Raw genomic sequence first — 24,654 nt, 5'->3', positions numbered from 1 at the left:
ATGATTATAATAATAACAAAAATCTCTCTATCGTTAAGTTTTTGGTTTTAAAATAAACGGCAGAGGGACAGTTAGGTAAATATTCATTAACCCATCATCTTATAAATTGTACAATTTACTAATGGGAGGGGAACTTATGTTATTCCTAAAATTACATGAAATTTTTTGTAATTTTATTAAGCCTCGGGGGTTGACGTGAAAAAACCAACTTAATATGCTAAATGAGCTAATATTGGCCCAAACTTAAATTTCAGTCCAAAACCTTTCTCAAAATGGGCAACCCATCCCGGCCCGGCCCACCCAGCCCATATATCAACTATAATAGAAAATCTGAACACCAAATCCTCATCCCGCCAAATGTTAACGAACTTTTGAGAATGGCATTAGCTTTGAGTTCAAGTCTCCAAAACCCCTTCACATTAAGACAAACCCAGTTAAAAAATGACCCAAAAAAAGACTTTAATTCAATCATTAAACAGCAAATCAAGCTAAAAAATGACCATGCAATTCTCTCAACATATACCCAAATGGAATCCCTCAACATAGTCCCTGATACCTCCATTTTGCCACTTATTATCAAGGCGTGTACGCGCCTAAACGCCGTGGAGAGAGGCAAGAGATTGCATGATTGTATCCGGGGTACAGATTTGATAAAAAACGTGCGTGTTGGGACGGCACTGGTTGATTTTTATGGCAAATTAGGGTTTCTAGAGGATGCGCAGAATGTGTTTGATGAAATATGTGAGAGAGATTTGGTTTCATGGAATGCGATGGTAAATGGGTGTGTGGAGTGTGGGTGTTATGAGGAAGCAATTTTGCTGGTTTTCCGGATGCAAATGGAGGGTTTGAGGCCTAATTCGCGCACTGTGGTAGCGTTGCTTGTTGCTTGTCAAGAGGGGTTAAATTTGAGGTTAGGGAAGGCGGTTCATGGTTTTTGTTTGAGGAATGGACTTTTTGAAGCTTATCCTCATGTCGGTACTGCTTTAATGAGGTTTTATTTGGGTCTTGATGTGAGGGTTTCACGACTCGTGTTCGATTTGATGGATGTTAAGAATATTGTGAGCTGGAATGCTATGATCAATGGGTATCTTGATAATGGGGATTGCTTTAAAGCTTTGAAACTTTTTGAAAGGATGGTCATGGATGGGGTTGAGTCTGATTCCGTTACAATAATGGTTGTTATTCAGGCTTGTGCAGAATTTCAATATCTTGAATTGGGCATGCAAGTCCATGCTATGGCTATTAAGTTTGGGTTTAAAAATGATTTGTTCATAGTGAATGCACTGATCAATATGTATAGTGAGATTGGATATTTGGAATTTTCATGTAAATTATTTGATACCATCCCAACCCCTGACAATGCTTTGTGGAATTCTATGATATCTGCATACATCGAATACGGGTATTACGAGGAAGCTATTAGTCTCTTTATTAGAATGCAAAAAGAAGGCATTATAGAAGACGAAAGAACCATTGTTATTATGCTCTCTTTATGTGCAGAGTTGACTGGTTGCTTGAAAGAGGGTAAGAACTTACATGCTCTTGCAGTCAAGAGTAGAATGAGCTTAGACACTTCTATGGGAAATGCGTTGCTTGGTATGTATTCTAAGCAAAATTGTATCGAATCAGTCAAGAAGGTTTACTGTGAGATGAGTAATGTAGATGTTGTCTCATATAACACTTTGATTTTTGCATTGGCCCGTAACTATTTAAGAGATGAAGCATGGGAAGTCTTCGGGGCAATGCGAGAGTCTGAAATCAAACCTAACTCTTACACCATTATATCTATTCTTGCTTCTTGTGAAAATGAAACTTGTCTTAATATTGGGAGATCACTCCATGGTTTTGTGATAAAATATGGCATTGAAATAAACCAGTCATTAAACACTGCACTCACTGATATGTATTTGAATTGTGGAGATGAAGCAGCAGCAAGGAATCTATTTGATGGATTTCCAGATAGGGATTTAATCGCATGGAATGCTTTGATTGCGAGTTATATTAAAAATAACGATGCTAACAAAGCTGTGTTACTCTTTAACCAGATGGTATCTGAAGTGGAACCAAACTCAGTCACAATCATAAATGTTCTCTCGTCATGTACCCATCTTGCCAATCTACCTCATGGTCAATCTTTGCATGCATATGTAACACGGCGAGAGTCCTTTCTGGGTTTCGATTTGTCTCTTGCAAATGCTCTTATGACAATGTATGCAAGATGTGGTAGTCTGAAAAATGCCGAAAAGATCTTTAAAACCCTACCGAGGAGAAATATCATTTCATGGAATGCCATCATAACTGGCTATGGTATGCATGGCCGTGGGTACGATGCTGTTCTTTCCTTCCTACAAATGTTAGAAGTTGGTTTCCAACCAAATGGAGTAACATTCATAGCTCTTCTGTCTGCTTGTAGCCATTCTGGTTTGATAGAAAAAGGGTTAGAGATTTTTCACTCCATGGTTCGGGATTACAACATCATTCCTGAGCTTGCTCACTATGGTTGTGTCGTTGACCTGCTTGGTCGTGGGGGCTGCTTAGATGAAGCTAAAGAGTTCATCAAAATGATGCCTATTGAACCAGATGCATCGGTATGGAGAGCTCTACTTAGTGCTAGTCGGCTTCATATTGACACCGAAGAAGCTAGAGCCATTTTTGAGAAACTTGTCGAATTAGAACCAACGAATGCAGGGAACTATGTCTTAACATCCAATATTTATGCTGCAGCTGGTCTTTGGTCAGAAGTCAGACAGATAAGAACAAGGCTCAGGGACAAGGGTCTTAAAAAGCCTCCAGGAATTAGTTGGATTGTCGTTAGAAATCAGATTCACTCTTTTACTGCTGGAAGTAGATTGCATCCGATGTCTGACAATATCTATGAAACTTTGAGTTCATTGTTATCCTCAATTAAAGAAGTCGGATACGTACCTGATTTTCGCTCTGTATTGCATAATGAAGAGGATTAGCTTATCATTCAGCGGCAATTCAGCTCTGTTGAGAACCTCGTTTTTGGAGATTGGACTGAACACCATGAGGTTGGGACCTCATCATGATCTTTCAGAATGTAAGGCTTTGCTTTGATTGTCCTTAACTAAGCTAACGTGTCATTTTTAATTACTGGGAGAATGATTCCTGGGGATGTTTCCTTTTCATTAATCAATTAACAGTTTCCCCAGATGAATACTGTTAAACAATTTCTTGACATTCTATTTCTAATATTTGTCGGTTGCTGAAATATGCAGGAAAACCTTGCAAGACTGGAAGTTCAGACATATGTTTGGAAGGACCACAAACCTTCAACCTGGAACATTAGGGAAGAAGTGGCAACCACTGAATCCAGGACTTGCAGCAATAGAACGCCGTTACAATTCTCATATTTTCGACATCTATAGAATAATTTATGAAAGTTCAGTAAAATAATACTGCATTGTACATATTTATCCTGTTTTGTCACGGATACAACAAGAACTAGATGAACCTTTTTGGATCCAAAATAATCATCACAAGTCTAAGCTGTATGAAGACATGAAGATGGGTCAGTTCTTCCGTTTGCTCAGCTAATAAAGAATCCAAGGTTAGAAGAAGAGCGTCGTGAAGAATCCAACCCCAGAAAGATTCATTCTCAAGTCAAAGATGCAACATATAACCGAAATAGACGCTGACGATCCTGATACAATTAGAGCAGTTGGAAGACTCAGCTGCATTATAGGTTTTTTGCAGGTAAATTTCCTGTTTTAGTTGAATTTAACTATTCAAACATTGCAAAAGATGAAAAGTTTGCACATAAAATTTATTCACTTTATTGCTTGAACCTTTACTGAATCTTGTCTTCCTCAGTTTAGATTTCACAATTCATTAACTTCAGTTTCAGATAGCCAATTTTTAGCCATGAATGCTTTGATTCTTGGTTTTCATGAATTTGCAGCGTCAGCTAAAATTGAATATTGATGGTGTGGATGTTTAAGATGAGCCAATAAGAGGTCTTAAGATCAAACTTTTTTCTTCATACTATGCTTTAAATCAATGGATCGCCTTGGTCCTAAGAAAGATACCAGCATAAGGGAGAACCACTTAAAATGATAAGATAAAAAAAAATTAATGTCAAAAATCTCCTGAGATATAATATAATGATATAAAAAAAATCTTTATGAGGTTTTCGAAATAATAGAAATCTCCATGTAGTTGATTGTTAATAGCTTGTTAAAATTTACAATGTTTGAGTTAATAAATATTACCAAATTGCCCTCAACCGTTCTTTAACGCCTATAACTTTGTATTTATAACCTAAAGGAAATTTTTGTTATTATATATATCTCAAAAAGATTAAATATCATTAGCTTGGTTGAGATGATAAGTATTCATAATTACTTATTCTTTCCACATAAGGTAAATTTGTTTATATAATGATACATTGAAGCAGTGTGACTTTGAAGGATTTGATTTTTCTAATTATGGAAATAAGAAAAGGTCATTCTATGATAAAATTTAAAAGTGATTTTCTGTACAAATTTTTTGACTTATTATACAAATTAACATATATCAAGTAGAGCATATCATTGTTCTTCTTTTTGTATTTTTTGAAAGAATTAATATCATTTTACCCTCAAGTTACGAATAATATTTAATTATATCATTAGTATTCTATTAGGGTGAACCCTTAAATATTCTTGGTCATTACTAAACATCGTGACTTAATCAAGATAGCATATCAATAATATGAGCTAAACAACCTACGAGAACTTAGTGGATGATCAGATTTGTGGTTTGTTCCCATAAGATATGGTTTCGAGTCCCGTCTTGGGCACCTGCATGATCAAAGGTCATCTGCCATGTTTGTAGGGTTCGGTGGGAGGCAATCTAAACAAGTTACGTTTAGAAAAAATAAAATAAAAAAGTGGTAATATTTATATAATACTTGATATTTAGACCTCCAAATGCACAAAAACCATACCTAAACAATAACAATATCACTATCTCAAGAGTCAAAAAACAGAAGAGATAAATTCCTTCCTTGTAACTCAGCAATTTGGCCACCACATGTGAAATCAAAATTTAAGAATTCCCCCACTACAATAAAAGACAAAACCAACTAGAGGAGTTAGTGGGGTGACAATGGCATCATATCTTGGTACATGATACCTTAAAGCCCCCATCAAAGTTATAAAGAAAGTAGGTTCCACATCACATCTCATTAGTCTTTTAGATAAGAAAAAGAAAAATTCTCCATCCAACCACACATTCATTTCATCTTTCTCGTAAGCTTTCCACCGCCACCATCACCACCACCCTACTTGTTGGGTTCCACCTGATCACATATTCAAAGCATTATAATTGAATAGTAGTTTGATAACATTATCGAGTCGATATCTGATGAAGTGCACGTAACATCAGAGCAAAGCAAATGCAAATAGTTGATAATGACCTGGTAATCAGTACCAGAATATGATACTATGATCAATAAAACAAATGGATAAAAACAAGCATGTGAAAGGGGGAAAGGATATGAAGATATTGAAAGAATATAATTTGATTGAATAGTGATAAAATATTCCATCATCAAGTGTTCAAACTCATTACAGATTCATCTGAGATGAAAACAATAACAACAAATATCAATAATGAAAAAGGGGACAGTGAACCCCATCTTAATGAAACATGGGAACAATTTCAAGAACAATAAAAATTAAGAGACCTAGGTCATGGAAAGTATCGCAAGAAAACTACCTAACCTGAGTTGGGTCTTTGCTAAACCAGACATTGTCATTTCTTCCTGACTTCTTCTGTAATGACAATAAATAAATGAATAAACAAATGGAGACAAACTTTTCTCTGGCACTTCATTCTTCCTCTGCCTTGTATTGTTACTATCATCTTCTTGACAACCATATGATATCAGGAACCAAGTGATGAATTATTATCAGCAACAAACTAAAAAAAAAAAAAAAAAAATTAACTAATAATTGAGTTTTAACTGTCTCAAGGCTCGGTAAAAGCAGTAGGAATTTTCGCTAAGCAACAATCTGATCGAGCTGCAGTTGCTCAAGCCATGCTCCCAAGTGATCACTGGATTCACTCTCAGGATTTAAATTAGAGCCCTCAACTGAGGGCGCCATGCTTGAGGGTGGAACTATGCTTGCTTCTTTGATCTTTGATGGAGTTTCCTTCAATCGTGATTGAACCCATGAAACATCAGGCTCCTCTCCATTGCGCCCAAATGAAAATGATCTGCGTAACTGATTTAATTCATCAGCCTGAACAGACCAGTCTACTTTGACATTGGGAGATTCCCATTTTGACCAAGAATGCACTGGGGAACCAACAACACTATTAGATTTAGGATCATGTGAAAGGTTAGACCGAAGTTCGGGAGAGCTGAGGCTGCATAACTGTTGCTGCAGCTTCTCACGATGAGCTAGGGCGGATAGACAAGAGTTCATTGGGGATATAGGCTCCACCTTCCGTGGTGAATTTCTCCCTGGAGAGGAGACACCAAATGAACCCTGCAAGAGAGGGTGATCAGCATTCTTTGGAGAGAACAAATTTGTCTTGATTGGAGCTAACATGCTTTGCTGCTGCTGAAATTGATTAAGAGCCATTGATCTGTGTGATGGAGATAAAACAGTTGTAGCAGAAAACTGATCAGAGTATCGAGGAGATGCAACCTCAGGACACAAAAGCTTGTCAAGATTTGTAGGAGTTAGGGTTTTTGAACAAGCAGAAAGATTTGCTTGTGCACCAAATTGTGGCTGAGAAAGATAAGATATATCATTAAGTAACTTCTGATGCTGCATTTCAAAATCTTGCAGCTTATCAAGATCGTCTGCTGGAATGTCTCTAGCACTGAGAGAAGATCTTAAACGGCTCGCCTGAAGGGTGCTGCCTGGGAGATGCAAAGTTGGGATGCTTTGCTGAGGCCAACCCATGGATGACTGTGATATATCATTAGCAGAACACATGGTTGGGCTAAACAGAGAATGTGACATGGCAGACACAGCTGATGGGGAGCCAGGCAACATGTTAAAGGCTGAAGCCATGTGGCCCATCTCCATGGCTGCAGCAGATCGAGGGGATGGCACACCAGATCCAGTAGACACATAAAGAGGTCGCAATTCCTCAGATGTGTGAGCAAAGAAGCACACAGGGCGTGCACAACTTATACCATCCTTACAGAGTCTGGTTCTGTATTGGGCTGGGTGTAGCCAGGACTCAAAAACTCCATGAGCATATTCACACAAATCTCCACGCCCACATGCTCCCTTACGAAAATCAGGACATGGCACACAACTGTAATGGAACTTTCTTGGGTCTCTTCTCCGTGCATTCTCACCTGGATGAGCAAAAGGACACTCAGTCCAATCATGGGAATAAGCTCGGGAACAAGGCCGGATCTTAAAGGAAAACATCCGGAATTCATCAGATGTATACATGCTGTCCTTGATATCAGGAAAAGACGGATCAATAGGATACTCTTTCTTCTCCGGTACAGATGAAGTATGCATATCATCAGGCTTGCAACTAACAAAAGACAAGGGTAAATCTGACACTGAAGCCAAAGAACAAGTATCCAATGATGATGAAAGAGATTGTGAACTGGATCTCAAACTAACAGTTGAAACCTGCATATCATCTAAACAAACAGAAACATCATTCTTCAAAAGTTCTTCAAGGACAACTCTTGAATGGGGAATATTTGGATGAGCAACAATAACATCTAATGGCCGATGTCCATCAGCATCAGTGACATTTGGGTCCGCACCAGCAAGTAAAAGCAACTTGATGACATCGACTGCATTAATAGATCCACTAGAAGCAGCATAATGCAAGGCAGTACTCTTATCTGAACTGCAAGACAGATTTACATCCGCCTTAGTTAAAGAAAGAATTAGTTTCACAACATCAACGCTACCATATTTAGCAGCAACCATAAACGGCGTCATACTCTCAAGAACTTTCTTTTTTGACAACCGTTGGCAGCAATACCAGACTCCAACCTCATGAATATCGGATGCATTACAAATAGATCTCTTGAAACCCTCAGAATCATTATCAGCTGCAAGCTCAAGCAAAGGGGAAAAAGAATGTTTGGTCTCAACCGTTTCAGACAGATAACTCATATTTTTATCTAGAGATGACTTGCTTTGAGGGGAAGCCGGTGGAGACAAGGCCTTAGAACTTAACTTCTCTGAACCTCCACACATGATTTAATAGATCATAAAACAATCTGAAAAGAACAAAACCACCCCTGAAAAATCAACAACTGATCTACAAGAATAAACACACAAAGAATATCTGCAATAAAAAAACAAATCCGATTAACTATAATGATTCCTTAGCATCAATTCCCCACTCAAAAGATAATAAAAACTACATAAAACAAAAACCAAACAAGCTCTTGGTAAAATGAAAGCTACCCAATTCAAATCAACTATACAACCCAAAAGCAAGCACCAAACTAAGAATTCATAGAAAAGCTAGCAAAAAGAGCTATTTGGAGAAAAACGCAAAACAAGGGTCAACAAAAGAATAGATTTTTAAAGATATTTATAGGAAAAAAAAAAGGAGGGGGGTGTGGGGTGGGTGCTGCAAATTCCAAAATATGAAAAATATTAATTCTCGCCAAATATTACATATACTAACATGGAAAATGAAACGCTGATTTTCTGAATCTGGTCCGACAAAATCTCATTATAAATATTTAAAAATCTTAAATTCAAAATTTAAGAAAAAATCCCAAATATAGCAAGAACAAATATTACACCGTAAAACAAAAGTTTATTTATTTATTTATTCAATAAAACAGAGAAAGACCCAATTCTACTAAGATTTAACTTAACAAATCTTTAAAACAAGTCTATAAATTGACCTCATTTTCCCACATTTTCTCACCAACCAAACAGCTCAAACCAACAAGATTCCATAGCATTACCCTACATTAAATTATATAAAAAAAAAAAAAAAACATCACAACAAACTTCGAAGAACCAAAAATTCAAATCAAAATTTACAAACAAAAAACTTCTAAACAGGAACAGAACTCACCGAGCAACTGCACGGAACCATAAAAACACGAACTTGAGAAATCAATGAGTTGAAATTAAATTAAATTAATTAAACTAAATAAACAGAGAGTGAATTTGGGTTGAATTTAAGTTCGAAATTCGAGTGAAATGAAGAGATTTTAAAATTTGGTGCGGGAGAATGGGTGACTGGGAGAGACGGTGACAGAGAGGGCCTGGAGTAGGTGAGTGACAGAGTGACAGTAGGAGTTGGTGACCGGCTCAACCGGTGGAATGTTAAGGGCGCGTTTGGGTGGGGTCGGGTAATACATTATTTTTTGGGGATCCGGAAAATTAAAAAAAATGCTTTTAGGTGGAGCGGAGTTCGGGTGGGTGGTGGTCAAACTAAGTCAAAGTGTCAAACGAAAGTAGAAAAAAGTAAAAAGAAAATTTAGGTCAAATTAATAATAATGCTATGACGATAATATTGTGGGATCGATATTTTGATAAAAAAATAACTAAGCTTTGTTTGTCAAGATAAGAAATCCAAACAATATTGATACGTAAAATATAATATTACCCTTTATGTTTGATTCGTTTAAATTGTCTTGTTTTAGGGATTTGTTAAACGTGTCGGATAATATTGTCCAATCAATATTTTGATTATAATTTATTATATTTTAATAAAATTAACCAAACATGTAATTATATTGTCACTGTTTATATATGTAACTTTATTCTTGATACGTTGAAATGTAAATAATAAAATGACGGGTAAATGATATTGTAATTAATAATGTTACGTTGACAAATTCGTCAATAGAAGATATCGAGACAAGACTTGAGATATGTAATATTACTCTTTATATCTTATTTGTTTAAAACATCCAATTTGTTGGGATTTGTTAACAGTAAATTAACGGGTGTGCTTGTTTTATTATTTTGATTTGTATTTTTTAAATATTATTGATAGGTAGAGTTGGGTGATTATTATGAGGTAAAATTTAAAAATTAATAAAAAAAACCCTAAGTTTGTTAATTTAACTAAACACCCTAATATATAATTTTTTTGTAAAATGATAAAAACACCCCTATCACATATAGTTGTCAAATTTCGACCACCGCTGTCGAAATCTGGCGTTACGGCACACGACCGGCTGGATCTAGTCGATCGTGCAGGAAGATGACATTTTCTAACCAGATCCACCGTTGATCTGACTGGAAAAGTTCAGATCTACGGCCAAAATTAGCCTTTGACGGCCAGATCTGGCTATGTTTGGTCATCAATGACGACCAAAGATATGGCCGTCGTTGAAGACTAGCTACAGCCAGATCTTTAGCCATAGATCTGGCTGGTAAATGATAGATCGGCATACTATCGGATATATCCAGTAGGTAGTGTGTGATTATACTAGATTCTGGACACCTTTCGATGGTGGTGTTGGCTGGAATCTGGGAAATATGGACAGATGGGGGTGTTTTTATCAATTTCTAAACTTTTTTTCGGGAGGTGTTTAGTTAAATTAATAAACTTAAAGGATTTTAAAATAATTGAATAAAATATAATAGTATTTTCATAATTTGGATAAAAACGTGTATTTTAGAAATAGTATTAATAGGATTAGGAAAAATAATTAAACAAACGGGTCTTATATTGCCACATCGATATTTGTATTATTATTTACCATATTTTCACAAACAACAAAAAAAACCAAACATGTAACTATGTTGTCTGCTTTTATATATATATATGTTTTTATCCAAGTTGTAAGATTTTTCTAAAATTTGATTGTTTTTGTCTTTTCAAGTTACATTGACAAGTAAATNGAAATAGTTATAAATAAGAATAAACTCCACATTGTAATAAGTTATAATTTTTCTAATTCTCGTCTTAAGGAAAGTTGTCTCCACATAGTAATAATTATCTGTATATTACCAAAACATATATGTTATGTTACATTAAAGGTTTAAGATGAAATAAAATATTTATCTAAAGTTGTTTGGGACAATGATTTATATTTTAGAGTTGTTACCATATCTTTTACCTTGCTAGTATGTAATAACTTGCTAGTATGGACACCCTCTTGTGGAAGCCAAATATTTTTAGCTTCTTAAGCATGTTTAGAGCTTCATGACACGAAACTTTTTGTATTTCCGTACTATTATCCTTAGGATTATTTTCTTTATGTCATTGTCTAATTGTAGCAATGATTTTTTCTTCGGTTAAAGCATACACGATTTGTTGCTCATTTAGATGATCGAGGAAGACATTAATATCAATTCGATTAGTGTAGTGAAATTGGCAAATCTAATAACTCAATTTTGCAATGACTCTTTTATTTTTCTCATCTGCTTCATTTGTAACTTGCAATTCATCGAAATCAGAGGTCCTAATTTTGCAATGCTTAAAACCATTGGCAATTGTCTATGGCTTCACATCAATTGACCATGTATCAACTGCATTTATAGTTCCATCAATGACACTTATCTTTGCTGGTTCCAAGACACGGTCTTCTATTCATTTCAAAAGTAGGCAATTGAAGCTTTGAATTAAAATCCTAATACTGCTAAAATATGAATTGAAATCCTAATACCGTACTACTAAAACATAAATTAAAAAATAAGCAATCAAAACTATAATTTTTGTAATTACGCCTCCATTAAGTTATAACCTCTTTATAATAATAAAATTAGTTAGTCCCACCATTATGACTATTGAGAGGTTTTACTGTAGTATTTTCATAATGGAGAAACAAACGTGTATTTTGAAAATAGTATTAATAGGATTGGAAAAAATAATTAAACAAACGGACCCTTATATTGTCATATCGATATTTATATTATAAGTTACCATATTTTTAAAAAAAAAAAAAAAAAAAAAACCAAATGTGTAACTATGTTGTTTACTTTTATATGCATATGTTTTTAGAGTAATGCTACAACCACCGATGGTAGTGCACTGAATGACGTAATAAAATCTTGACCATTGATTAATATTAACTTAATATTAATTAACGATCATGATTTTGTTACGTTATTTGGTGCACAAATTTGATGTACTATTATCGGTGGCTGTATTATTTTCCATGTTTTTATCCAAGTTGTAAGATTTTTCTAAAATTGATTGTTTTTGTCTTTTCAAGTTACATTGACAAGTAAATGGTGACATGGCATCTTAGCAATATGATAATTGGTAATTTTACATTAAAAGATAAGTCAAAATAAGAAATTATGACAAGACTTGAGATGTATAAATTACTCTCTTATCTATTTGTCTAAATCGTTTCATTTTTAGGGATTTATCAGCGGCAAAATAATTACGTACAATTGATATTTTATTATAATTTAATAAAAGTTAACTAAATATGGAACTATTTTATCTCTCTATATATAATATATAGATTATTGCACTTTTTTGTGTCAAACTTCCAGTCGGTTAGAAAACGGGAATCTTAGTTGTTTATATAGCACAAAAACATCTTAAAAAACCTAGAGGTATCTGTTCAAGACAAAACCATGCGAGCCTATTAGTAGTCCTTCCTGTAGGCCCAAAGCGATCAATACCTATAAAAAAAATACACCTACCATATGGCTGCAGACGACATAAGAAGAAGTATTATCCATATACTAAGTTTTATCAATTTTTTTTTTTTTTTTTGGCTTTTATCTTTCTAGATATCGTTGACATATAAATAATAAAATGATGTGTAAGTAATATGATAATTGATAATATTATAATTTACAGCAGAAAAAATCAAGATAAGAAATTAAAACAATGTTTGACGATCTTATGAAAATTAACTTATAAGTAGTTACTGTAAGGTAATTTGAGTTTATAAGCATTTAAAATTTAAACAATTACGTGTTTGGTTAAAGTACTTATAATGATTGATAAGTAGTTGACGCGTTTGGTAAAATATAGTTTATAAGTACATTTTATTATTAAAATAACTAAAAAAGGTATTACATTATTTTATCAAATAATAAATAAGATTATATGATGAAATTTTAAAATTAAATATGAGTAATATGATAATATATTAGGTTCCCACCAAATATATATATTTTTTCTTATAAATTCAAAAAAGATATAATAAAACAAATCCGTTTGATTTTAGAGCTTTTATTAGCTTATAAGCTCAACAAACATATGTGCAATATATAGACGTTGTCAAATGAATAAAATGGGGGTATTAAGTTAACAAAATTTTAAATTATATGATTAAATATGATATATATATATATAAAATTAATATATTTTTTTTTGTTGCAACACAACATGTGCTTAAATATAATTTAATAAATTGATTGATCTTAAAATAGGTGTTAAAAAGACTCATTTGACGTCTAATATTATTAAAGATACCTTATTTGTCTTAATCATTCTATATTTAGAGAAATGAATTATATATATTTGATTAAATTAATAAACAAAACCAAACATCATCAAAATAGAGGATTAGTTCTCAAAAATTCAAAATTTAAATAATTTCCTATTAATTGACCAAAATGGTCACCTTATAGATCCCACTTTAAGTTTACTTCATTGAAACTTGAATATTAATCAGCAAAATAAAAAAAATAAAAAATCCTTTAAATCAATTATTGAGGGCATTTAAGTAATTTACAAAATTAAAATTCTTATTAAATCTTCCTATGAAAACCTCCAAAACTTTTAGTAAGAATTTTCTTTAGTTAAAAATTATTTAATTAAAAAAAATAATTTGTTAAATTATTAACTAAAATTTTAAATCATTTTCTAAAAAAAGAAAAAGAAAAGAAAAGCTAAAAACAGAAGACATAAAATAAATAAACAAAAGCAAAAATAAACAATTTATTAATTAATTTCCTTATTTATTTCAAAATTATATTTTTTTACTTACCACAAACCTCTTTCTCTCTCCTTTCATTTTCTCTCTCTAAAACCAACCACCGCTCGCCTTTTCTCTGTGGAGCTCGCCACCATGCCGACAACCACCGGCACCGGCACCGGCACCTCCACCACCGGAATCCTCCACCGCCTGGCCTCCGACGATCAAGACGTCAAGCTCAAGGCTCTCCGTGAGCTCAAGAACCAAATCATTGGTAACCGCACCAAGAAGCTCTCGTTCCTCAAGCTCGGCGCCGTACCTGCTGTCGCCGCTATCCTAGCCGACGCCGTTTCGGCCGATGACGTCGTCAATGACAATAATTATGATAATAAGAATAATGATCATAATTGTAGTGTTAACAAAAATATTATTGTACAGTCAGCTGCGGTGCTTGGCAGCTTCGCTTGCGGCTTCGACGCCGGAGTCCAAGCCGTTCTTGAAGCTGGCGCGTTTCCGAATTTGTCGCGGCTCCTTTCGAATCTCGATGACAAGGTTAAATTTTAAATTGAACTATTCATATTTTTGTTCTGATTTAATTTGCATGGTAATTCGTTTTTTCGTGTTTTTCTTTTAATAAATGATGCAATAATTGAAGTTACGTTTTGATTAACGATGAGCTAGTTGTGAATTCAATGGAGCTTAATAGCTTTTGAATGAAGTTGGGATGAGGTTAATGCATTGAATTGATTACATTTTGGGAAAGTTTTTAGCTTTAATTTATTGCGAAAGTGTTGAAGGTGATAGTTATTGGATGCATTTTCTCCATCGCAATAGAGTAGAATGAAAAGAGATGATGCATACACATTTTTTTTTTTTTTTTTTTAAGCCTGGAAATTGCTTGGTGTTGTAACCAGTTTGAAACGAGGGACTTGGGTGGATCTCTTGATAGAATGGTGCACTCTCTTACTCTTTGGGGTTCACCATTTTTTGTCTGCTTGATAAATATAGTTTTATTAGAAACTTTTGCCTGCCGTAAAATTCCTATTAGTCGGTAATTCCGGGGAGGCTCTTGTGGAAGATAATTTATTATCAGCAGAACAACATATGAAGCTCCTGGACCGGGAGCTAGAATCTTGATAGGGTCACAAAGGCTGTATTTATGGTAACTTTTTTGAATCTTAGGGCTGATGTATTTTTATATTACATGTCATGGATTGAAGTTTATTTTTCATTGGTAATGTGAGATGCAATTTTGTTAAAAGATTATAGTAAAAGCTCACACATTATAGCTAAATGATAGAATATACCGAACTAATTTGCTAAGCAAAAGTGGACTCATGTCATATAAAGTGAAAGTGATTATGGACCCTAAATAGTGAACTAATTGAGCCTACTCTTGTTGAATCATGTATGGGCAAAGCTTCATGCTCGATCACATACCATAATCCAGAACAAACTGCACCTTAGCTAACATTGTTGATGCTTCTGTTTCTAATTTTTCCCCCTTTTTTTTGGTTCAATCACAGAACTGACTCCATTCTATATACCTCATAGCTGTAAATTGCCACTTTGTTTGGTTCTTCAGGTGGTGGGTGCTGGTGCTCGTTCTCTTAAAATGATTTATCAATCAAAATTTGCTCCAAAGTATGATTTCCTTGAAGAGAAAAACGTGGAATTTCTTCTTTCATTACTGAATAATGGAAATGAAAATGTTAATGGGCTTGGTGCAAGTATTATTACCCATTCCTGTAAGACAAGTTTAGAGCAGAAGATATTGTTTGATGCTGGGGTTTTAAAGAAGCTTACCAGCCTTCTTAAAGGTTCTTTAAGTCAGAGAGATGCCAGTTTAGAGTCTCTAGCGACAATCTTCAAAAACAATCCTGAAGTTGTTTTAAAGTTTGTTGGACCTGACAGTGGAAGAGCTTTGGGTTCTATAATTGAATTAGTGAAGGATAGGTTTATCCGGACAAGATTGTTGGCTTCGTCATGCTTGATTGTCATAAGGAATACGTCTCCTTGCTATCTGCAAGATGTAGGAATCAAAGCCAAACTTATAAATACTCTACTTGAGCTTCTAGATGATCCTGGTCATATTGGAGAAGAAGCTTCCTTTGCTTTCTCTAGTTTGATAACACAAAAGGAAGATATGCAGAAACTAGCATTTGAGCTTAATGCTATCGATAAACTTTACAACCATTTACAAAAGGGTTCATTACATCCTAGACGGTTTGAAGGAATATTGTTGGCATTGGCTGACATGTGCTCAAAGTTGGAATGTTGCAGGGCTAGATTTTTGTCGTTGCAGGTATGGTGTTGCATGCATGTGCCAAGTTAGTAATTTATTATTTCTGGTTTTCCATTTGCTTATTTCTTTTCCTTATCTGTGCGCCTATGCTTTTCGGCATAGTGATTCAGTCTATTCTTTTATTGAATCATCAAGACAAGGTTTGAATCTGTGACTTTATTTTCATAATTTCCTGCTGTATAATATATTTGTTACTGAGTTGCATGATTAGCAATCTTCCTGAAAAAGACACGGCATTGTTTAATTGATGATATGCACATTGATGCAGTAAGAGTTAGCAAAAGTTTTCTAATAATTAGGGGATCTACAAAAAAATTGGGCTCCCAACTAATTGGAGAGGCAGATGAAGATCCTTGGATTCTAAATTGATGGAATAAGCAATAGATATTGATTATTAATTGATATCCTCAAGACAGTTATAGTTTCTTGATTATTAATTGATACGCTGTACTGTGTTTATCTGGGTCTTAGTAATTTTTTTTTTGAGGAAGCTGTTGAGTACTTACATCTTCCCATTGTGGGCATATTTAGAAAAGCAACATGAAATGAGCATTTAGATATTTTGTTTGCTTAATACTAACCTTCAAATTTTTAGTAATTCATTGTTCTTTCCTTGAAAATAGGTATTGAACTTGGTAATAGATGCTCTAGCACATGAAAGTGCTGATGTGCGTACTGCAGCTTGCATTTGCTTAAGAAGCGTATCTCGATCAATCAAGGTTTTCAATATGAATGTTTAGTTTTACGGTATCAAAAACCTGAGTCTAATATGCATAAATTTTTGCTGATAGACATCATTCAGAATTTGAGTGCAGGTTATTTTATGAATGAAACGGTTGTCATTCCCTTGGTTCAGCTTTTAAATGACCCTTCTACTTCTGTCCAGGTATGTGTTTATTTTCTCTCTTGAATACGCTTATTGTATATTGCTGATGAACCTTACTGAGTTTGGAAAGTAGCTTGACTATGTCTCACAGATTCTGTAAACAACTTAAAGGTTTTGGTTGTAACTTCTTTTTCTTATGGAAAATCATGGAATAGAGAATCTGATAGCTTATTTTCTTCTTTGTGGTCAGCACGTCATTTGCTTTTTAACTTCTATTAGTTTAATAAGTATTCTTTTTTGGTTCCTAGCAAAAAAGAAAAAAAAGTTTGCTCAAGAATTCATATTTGATGCTCTTCAATTTTTTTATTTATAAATATGTATATAAAAGGTTTTGTTTTAATGAAATTGTTTTGAATATGCTTGATTTTATGCAAACAAACATGGTTGATATAAAATTCTTTTGGTTATGTTATTGATGTCTGATCTCAAGATTGCATCTTAATCAATTCTTGGAGTTAGATTGTACTTTTTCATCATCTTTATGAGGATTTCTATTGCATAATTCACAAAAAGTATATGAGTGAGACACGTTTTAGTTCTTAGGTGTTTACATTTAGTTTATAACTCAGACAATATGATTTTCCACTGTAGAGTCTTTGGTGCAGATTTTCCTTTGTACATTCTAGAACTCGGGTTGCGTCGTGAATCTCCTTTTTATGCATGTTCAGATTACCCAAACTGTAAATTATGTTTATATGTAACAATTTTTTCCTGGAAATCTTAAATGATTATCCCACTTCGAAACCAAAAGTGGACACTGCAAAGTTTGCTAATCGCTGTGGCTATAGATATTCTCGTATAATCATTCCTACTCTACATCTTCTGGGTATAATTGATTACCATTAGAGGAAGGTCATAGTATTGACTAATTGGAGTTTCTTCCACCAATTACATAGTTTGGAGGAATTGTGTTGCTGACCATGTTATGATATCATCTTGTCAATTCTTTGTGTTTTATAATTATGTTTCATAGAAATCAATGCTCTATTTTTCAGGTTGCTGCTCTTGGTGCTATTAGCAACATAGTGGTTGATCTTACAACTCGTAGGTCAACATTTATACGGTGTGGAGGTGTGAAACAGCTTGTTCAGTTATCAAAATCAATGGATGCAACTATTAGGTTAAATGCTTTATGGGCTTTGAGGAACTTAATGTTCCTAGCAGAAAATAAGTGTAAGGAAGGAGTATTTTCGGAGCTTACTGCACCCTTATTAGCAAGTCTTATCTGTGGTAATGAACATATTTTATTTGTGACTATTTGTATTCCTTTTAACTTATATTTCGCTTTTAAATGTAAGCCACTATTCTTTTGTTGGTACAATGCAGACCCTGAATCTTTTGTTCAAGAGCAAGCTCTGGCCCTTGTTTGTAATCTTATTGATGGATGTATAGACTCTGTTGAGTATATGTTTGCTGAAGATGGTGTTATATTTGATGCTGTTGGAAGACAATTACAGAGTGCTTCAAAAGCTGAAATTGGAATACAGGTTAGAAGTCTTTTCCAGTGGGAAGGTTGAAATAATTTTTAGAAACTTAATTTTTTTATGAAGAATGATTAGGTGGAGTACTTTATTAGTTTCTTATTGTGACTTGTTGTCAATGCTAATCTAGAGTGCGACAAGTTATGTAAGAATCACGCATGGAAACAGTATAAGAAATTCTATTATGTTTGCCTTTGTAGAATGTGAATATTATCATAATCATCCTCCAATAACTTGTGCTATTGCCCAGGTGATAATTTGTGAAAAGCATTGTATTTGTATTGATGTGTCCTGTCCTAGTTTCATTTCATTATAGTATGAATTAATGGATGATAAGCACATTAATACTTGATGTGAGGTGGTGTGCTCCCACCATAACTGAATATAGAAGACTGGTGTGATGGGTTAAATGCATGCACTGATATGTTGTGCATAACAAAACATTACATGTAAAATGATTCTACCTTTAAGGAAAAATGAGAGAAAGAAGAAGAGGCTAATTAAAAGAACTAAGCAATATATACTAAGAGCGGCTTCAGTTGCAGTATATTGTAGAAATAGATTCTTCAATTGCAGTAGTCATTTATAGTCATCAACTTCAATAGGTAAAAGTCTTGTCTAACTAATTCCAATTGCATATCTACGGATAGGAATGATTTTGATTTCAATAATGTTAGATGTACAAACAAATCTTACAAAGATTTCTATACAAACTGATGTGGCGAAAAATGAATGGAAGAGTGAATACAAAAAGTGAAACTCATCATATTCACTCCCATTTGCTGCCACCTCAGTTTGTATAGAAATCTTTGTAAGATTTGTTTGTACCTCTAGTATTACTCTTTTGATTTATATATTGATGTGATACATATCTCAAAGCCACATAATGAATTTTATTTAAAAAATTAACCTGGGGTATTTGAGAGGTTGCATGGAAGAATTAACATTTTACTATACAATGATGTTATTGTAACAAATGTTATTTTATTTATTTTCATATTGTCAAGAATTCTCCAACATTCTGTGGTAAAGGAACCCCAGACCCGGACCCTGCCCCCAAACAAACAAATGCACACAGCCTTAATTGAAGAGATGATAAATAAACTAAGATCTTCCCTGGTTGATGATAAAAGGATCTTGGTACCTTCATTGTTGAATAATAAAAGAAGTATAATAGTTGTGAACCCCCTAAACAGATGAAGAAGCGCAGATCATTAATTTTTCTGCCTGCAATGTGCTCTAGATCAATCTTACTCATGAATTTTTTGTCTTATGGAACTTTTTGGGCTCAAAAGTTGTATTCTATAATTATAGTACACATGGTATAATCAAATCATGTGTACTGTCTGATCTGTTCTTGTATCAAGTGAACTATTGTAAAAACTATTGCTCAATATGATACTTATGACTATGGTTACACAAGTGCTACTTATACTGTCAGATGCATGTGGAAATTTGTGAATTCCATTTATTTTTTGGTTGCGAGGACTTTTGATGAAGTTCTTACATACTGTATAACAATGTGAGATGAAAGGGGTTGGGAGTGGGCCTTTTTCCTTTTGTCCTTTTGACTTATAATCGATTTTCCAAATCCTTCTTATGTAGGGAATGTATGTGCTCAGCAATGTGGCAACTGGAAAAGAGTTTCATAAGGAAGCAGTAATAAACCAACTCCTTCCACATGCGGACAACGGAACCCAATCCTGTATAATTAAGTTTTTGCAGAGTAACGACAGCCGATTACGTACTGCTGCTGTTTGGGCTATAGTAAATCTAACTTGTTCAAGTCCAGGTGCATTTAGCAGGAGTGTAAAACTACGTGATGCTGGCATAGTTTCTCAAATGAAGGAAATGGTGAACGATCCCTGCCTGGATGTAAAGGTCATTAATCTTACATCTCAATTCAGTTTCCTCTATACTCAGTTTAATTTACTGCTAACTTTGTCTAGTTCATTGTTTGGTGCAGCTACGGGTCAGAACAGCGCTCGGACAGTTTACGACTTTTGAGGATGGCTCAATATGATCTTTGTTGAACCAAAGCAAAGAAAACTTATACTGATAGAGTTTCTGGATTTTGGTTTTGACCTTGTTTGTAAGATACTGTTCAGATTTTCTCTGGAGGCTTTCAACAGTGTGGTAATGCTTTAGACAAGTTCATTGTAATTAAATTACTAATTCACCATTTTTTCTAATTCATTTTGGTTTAAATATCTTCAAATAGTTTGTTCAATCATCGTACAATATTATTTCATCCTTTCTCTCCAACTTTTTTCTTTTGCAGGCCCGACAAATTGCTTTGAGTTTTTTGTAGTCAGAGCGGTGTAAGAGCTATCTTTCATTGTTGGTACTGCCGACCAGGTTACATTTGTAAATCTCATTCCATTGATACATACATATTTTTGTTAAATTTTTGTATGTATCAGATAGTGATATAAACTGTATAATTATGTACCATCTGAATTGTATATTGCCTGTGATAGACTGCAGCGGTTTCTTCTAATTTCTATTTAGCTGTTTCCGGCTTCAATCTATTAGCTTTCTTTTGTCGTGCTATCATGTTGATGCATTCCCCGTGTTTATTGCTCTTGTGGAAGCTTAACTTATTGGGTTCTCGATATGGAAAAAACTCTGTTGTAATTTCTCCTTTTGCTGTTTATCCAATAATCTGACAATGTAATGTTGATTCTGTCATCTGTTTTTGATGTTCTTTTCAATGGCTGAGACGATAACATATCTTCCATTCTTTCATTGTCCATCTAAACTTTTGCCTAAACTTTGGTAGAAGAATTGAGCTTGATTGAATGATTTGAATGAACATGATATAATATGATTCTGCAAAATCTGTATCTGCCCAATGCCAGAAGGTCAAAAAAGTTGGTGAAGCCCCAATGAATGGTGGCAACCGAAGCTCCCAGTTTTGGTGCCTTTATTCCAGACCATCTGAAATGATGACTAGTATTCAATTGACTTGTCTGCAGGTTTTGAATGAAGCAGCAAATGCATTGTTGTTAAATTTGTTATATAGAAATCAACCCTTCTTTCAATTGTGCATTTTTTTGGGTCTTTAGAGAACCTATGTCAAAAGTGTTTGTGTGCTTTATTATGAATTGGGGATTTGTTTTACAGTGTATAGATTTCAGGGTATTTTATTCGTGGGTCATGACTGTTTTCTCGGAAAACGAGCAAAAGACAAAGGGCAACCCATCTGACATGCGGATTAGATTCGGTGGCCGGAAGTTTGGGCCAGAGATTAACCATAACTGAAGTGGTTTGAGTGGTGTTAATCAAAATTTAGTGGGAGCACAACAAAGCCTTGTCCCCCCAAAAACAATTATCCAAGTGCCTGATGAAGCATTTTATCTGGTATTTTGTGGTATATTTTAGCTCAAATTTATGTAGGCTAGGTGTTGAGTGACATTCTATGATCAAAGGTTTTTGGTGATCTAATGACAGATGAACCAATATCTAACGTTTGGATGGACGAGTATTACTTTGTCGATGGATCCTTCAAAGGCAGTGGTATAGAACCTATAAAGGTATAAACTTGAGCATTCTGAATCAAATTCTAATGCCAGAAAGGCAGAAACTCTCAAATCAGTAATACACAGAGAGAACCCAGTTTCAGAGCCTTCAATTCAAACTATCTAAAGTGATGAGTGGTATTCATATTATATACAATTTTACAGTATAAATTTTATTACTTGCTAAAAAAATAATATAAATCACAGTTATTGAACCAAACCAAATTGGAGGATAACAAAGCAAAGTTATAACTAGTCTAAGACTAAGAAAGAACACACTGGAAAACCAGAGAGAACATCAAGGCAGATTGAATCTGCCGCCTTCGCTGCTCTTCAGCCAATCTTCTCTGTGTTCGTATCATCTGAAGGCCATATCACCGTCTCGAACAGGCGCTCGCGCATCAACTCCAGGTTCTCATCGGATATCTCTTTGTAGATTTCGGCATGATCACATTTCTGCATCAAATAACAGACAAATAAATGATGAATTCTGGGTTCAAAGTTGTATCTATAATTATAGTACACATGGATGATCAAATCATGTGTACTGTCTGATCTGTTCTTGTATCAAGTGAACATTGTAAAAACTATTGCTCAATATGATACTTATGACTATGGTTACACAAGTGCTACTTATACTGTCAGATGCAGTAGAAATTTGTGAATTCCATTTATTTTTTGGTTGCGAGGACTTTTGATGAAGTTCTTTAATACTGTATAACAATTTGCTCAAGAATTCATATTTGATGCTCTTCAATTTTTTTATTTATAAATATGTATATAAAAGGTTTTGTTTTAATTAAATTGTTTTGAATATGCTTGATTTTATGCAAACAAACATGGTTGATATAAAATTCTTTTGGTTATGTTGTTGATGTGCTGGTCTCAAGATTGCATCTTAATCAATTCTTGGAGTTAGATTGTACTTTTTCATCATCTTTATGAGGATTTCGATTGCATAATTCACAAAAAGTATATGAGTGAGACACGTTTTAGTTCTTAGGGGTTTACATATAGTTCATAACTCAGACAATATGATTTTCCACTGTAGAGTCTTTGGTGCAGATTTTCCTTTGTACATTCTAGAACTCGGGTTGCGTCGTGAATCTCCTTTTTATGCATGTTCAGATTACCCAAACTGTAAATTATGTTTATATGTAACAATTTTTTCCTGGAAATCTTAAATGATTATCCCACTTCGAAACCAAAAGTGGACACTGCAAAGTTTGCTAATCGCTGTGGCTATAGATATTCTCATATAATCATTCCTAGTGGGTATAATTGATTACCATTAGAGGAAGGTCATAGTATTGACTAATTGGAGTTTCTTCCACCAATTACATAGTTTGGAGGAATTGTGTTGCTGACCACGTTATGGTATCATCTTGTCAATTCTTTGTGTTTTATAATTATGTTTCATAGAAATCAATGCTCTATTTTTCAGGTTGCTGCTCTTGGTGCTATTAGCAACATAGTGGTTGATCTTACGACTCGTAGGTCAACATTTATACGGTGTGGAGGTGTGAAACAGCTTGTTCAGTTATCAAAATCAATGGATGCAACTATTAGGTTAAATGCTTTATGGGCTTTGAGGAACTTAATGTTCCTAGCAGAAAATAAGTGTAAGGAAGGAGTATTTTCGGAGCTTACTGCACCCTTATTAGCAAGTCTTATCTGTGGTAATGAACATATTTTATTTGTGACTATTTGTATTCCTTTTAACTTATATTTCGCTTTTAAATGTAAGCCACTATTCTTTTGTTGGTACAATGCAGACCCTGAATCTTTTGTTCAAGAGCAAGCTCTGGCCCTTGTTTGTAATCTTATTGATGGATGTATAGACTCTGTTGAGTATATGTTTGCTGAAGATGGTGTTATATTTGATGCTGTTGGAAGACAATTACAGAGTGCTTCAAAAGCTGAAATTGGAATACAGGTTAGAAGTCTTTTCCAGTGGGAAGGTTGAAATAATTTTTAGAAACTTAATTTTTTTATGAAGAATGATTAGGTGATGTACTTTATTAGTTTCTTATTGTGACTTGTTGTCAATGCTAATCTAGAGTGCGACAAGTTATGTAAGAATCACGCATGGAAACAGCATAAGAAATTCTATTATGTTTGCCTTTGTAGAATGTGAATATTATCATAATCATCCTCCAATAACTTGTGCTATTGCCCAGGTGATAATTTGTGAAAAGCATTGTATTTGTATTGATGTGTCCTGTCCTAGTTTCATTTCATTATAGTATGAATTAATGGATGAGAAGCACATTAATACTTGATGTGAGGTGGTGTGCTCCCACCATAACTGAATATAGAAGACTGGTGTGATGGGTTAAATGCATGCACTGATATGTTGTGCATAACAAAACATTACATGTAAAATGATTCTACCATTAAGGAAAAATGAGAGAAAGAAGAAGAGGCTAATTAAAAGAACTAAGCAATATATACTAAGAGCGGCTTCAGTTGCAGTATATTGTAGAAATAGATTCTTCAATTGCAGTAGTCATTTATAGTCATCAACTTCAATGGGTAAAAGTCTTGTCTAACTAATTCCAATTGCATATCTACGGAAAGGAATGATTTTGATTTCAATAATGTTAGATGTACAAACAAATCTTACAAAGATTTCTATACAAACTGATGTGGCGAAA

The 24,654-nt window shown here is 34.1% G+C and overlaps 3 protein-coding genes across 6 annotated transcripts; 2 read left to right on the top strand and 1 right to left on the bottom strand.

The window, feature by feature from the left end:
• Window positions 1-451: 451 nt before the first annotated feature.
• LOC116130412 (pentatricopeptide repeat-containing protein At5g27110-like) lies at window positions 452-3,774 on the top strand. The gene is made up of 2 exons (XM_031416165.1): window positions 452-3,061; window positions 3,240-3,774. The coding sequence occupies exon 1, from the start codon at window positions 528-530 to the stop codon at window positions 2,961-2,963; it is 2,436 nt and encodes an 811-aa protein (XP_031272025.1). The 5' UTR covers window positions 452-527; the 3' UTR covers window positions 2,964-3,061; window positions 3,240-3,774.
• A 2,087-nt stretch (window positions 3,775-5,861) lies between these two features.
• On the bottom strand, window positions 5,862-9,131 carry LOC116130402 (zinc finger CCCH domain-containing protein 56-like). Of its 4 annotated transcripts, XM_031416158.1 has the most exons (3): window positions 9,037-9,125; window positions 8,861-8,924; window positions 5,862-8,218 (listed from the first exon to the last, which is right to left on the bottom strand). In XM_031416158.1, the coding sequence occupies exon 3, from the start codon at window positions 8,193-8,195 to the stop codon at window positions 6,006-6,008; it is 2,190 nt and encodes a 729-aa protein (XP_031272018.1). In that variant the 5' UTR covers window positions 8,196-8,218; window positions 8,861-8,924; window positions 9,037-9,125; the 3' UTR covers window positions 5,862-6,005. The 4 variants fall into 4 exon arrangements, with proteins under 4 accessions (XP_031272018.1, XP_031272015.1, XP_031272016.1 ...); XM_031416155.1 differs by lacking the exon at window positions 8,861-8,924 and having other exon boundaries at window positions 9,037-9,131; XM_031416156.1 differs by lacking the exon at window positions 8,861-8,924 and having other exon boundaries at window positions 5,862-8,286; window positions 9,037-9,118.
• Window positions 9,132-13,885: 4,754 nt separating this feature from the next.
• LOC116130347 (armadillo repeat-containing protein 8) lies at window positions 13,886-21,162 on the top strand. Its single transcript, XM_031416097.1, has 9 exons — window positions 13,886-14,356; window positions 15,390-16,109; window positions 16,733-16,828; window positions 16,912-16,995; window positions 17,991-18,225; window positions 18,322-18,482; window positions 20,082-20,357; window positions 20,443-20,612; window positions 20,758-21,162. The coding sequence occupies exons 1-8, from the start codon at window positions 13,958-13,960 to the stop codon at window positions 20,497-20,499; spliced, it is 2,028 nt and encodes a 675-aa protein (XP_031271957.1). The 5' UTR covers window positions 13,886-13,957; the 3' UTR covers window positions 20,500-20,612; window positions 20,758-21,162.
• The last annotated feature ends 3,492 nt before the right edge of the window (window positions 21,163-24,654 follow it).

This window comes from Pistacia vera, unplaced genomic scaffold (assembly GCF_008641045.1).
Source record: "Pistacia vera cultivar Batoury unplaced genomic scaffold, PisVer_v2 Contig22, whole genome shotgun sequence".
NCBI lineage: Eukaryota > Viridiplantae > Streptophyta > Magnoliopsida > Sapindales > Anacardiaceae > Pistacia > Pistacia vera.
The sequence above is the reverse complement of the archived record's forward strand: the minus strand, read 5'-3'. Positions and strand labels throughout refer to the sequence as shown.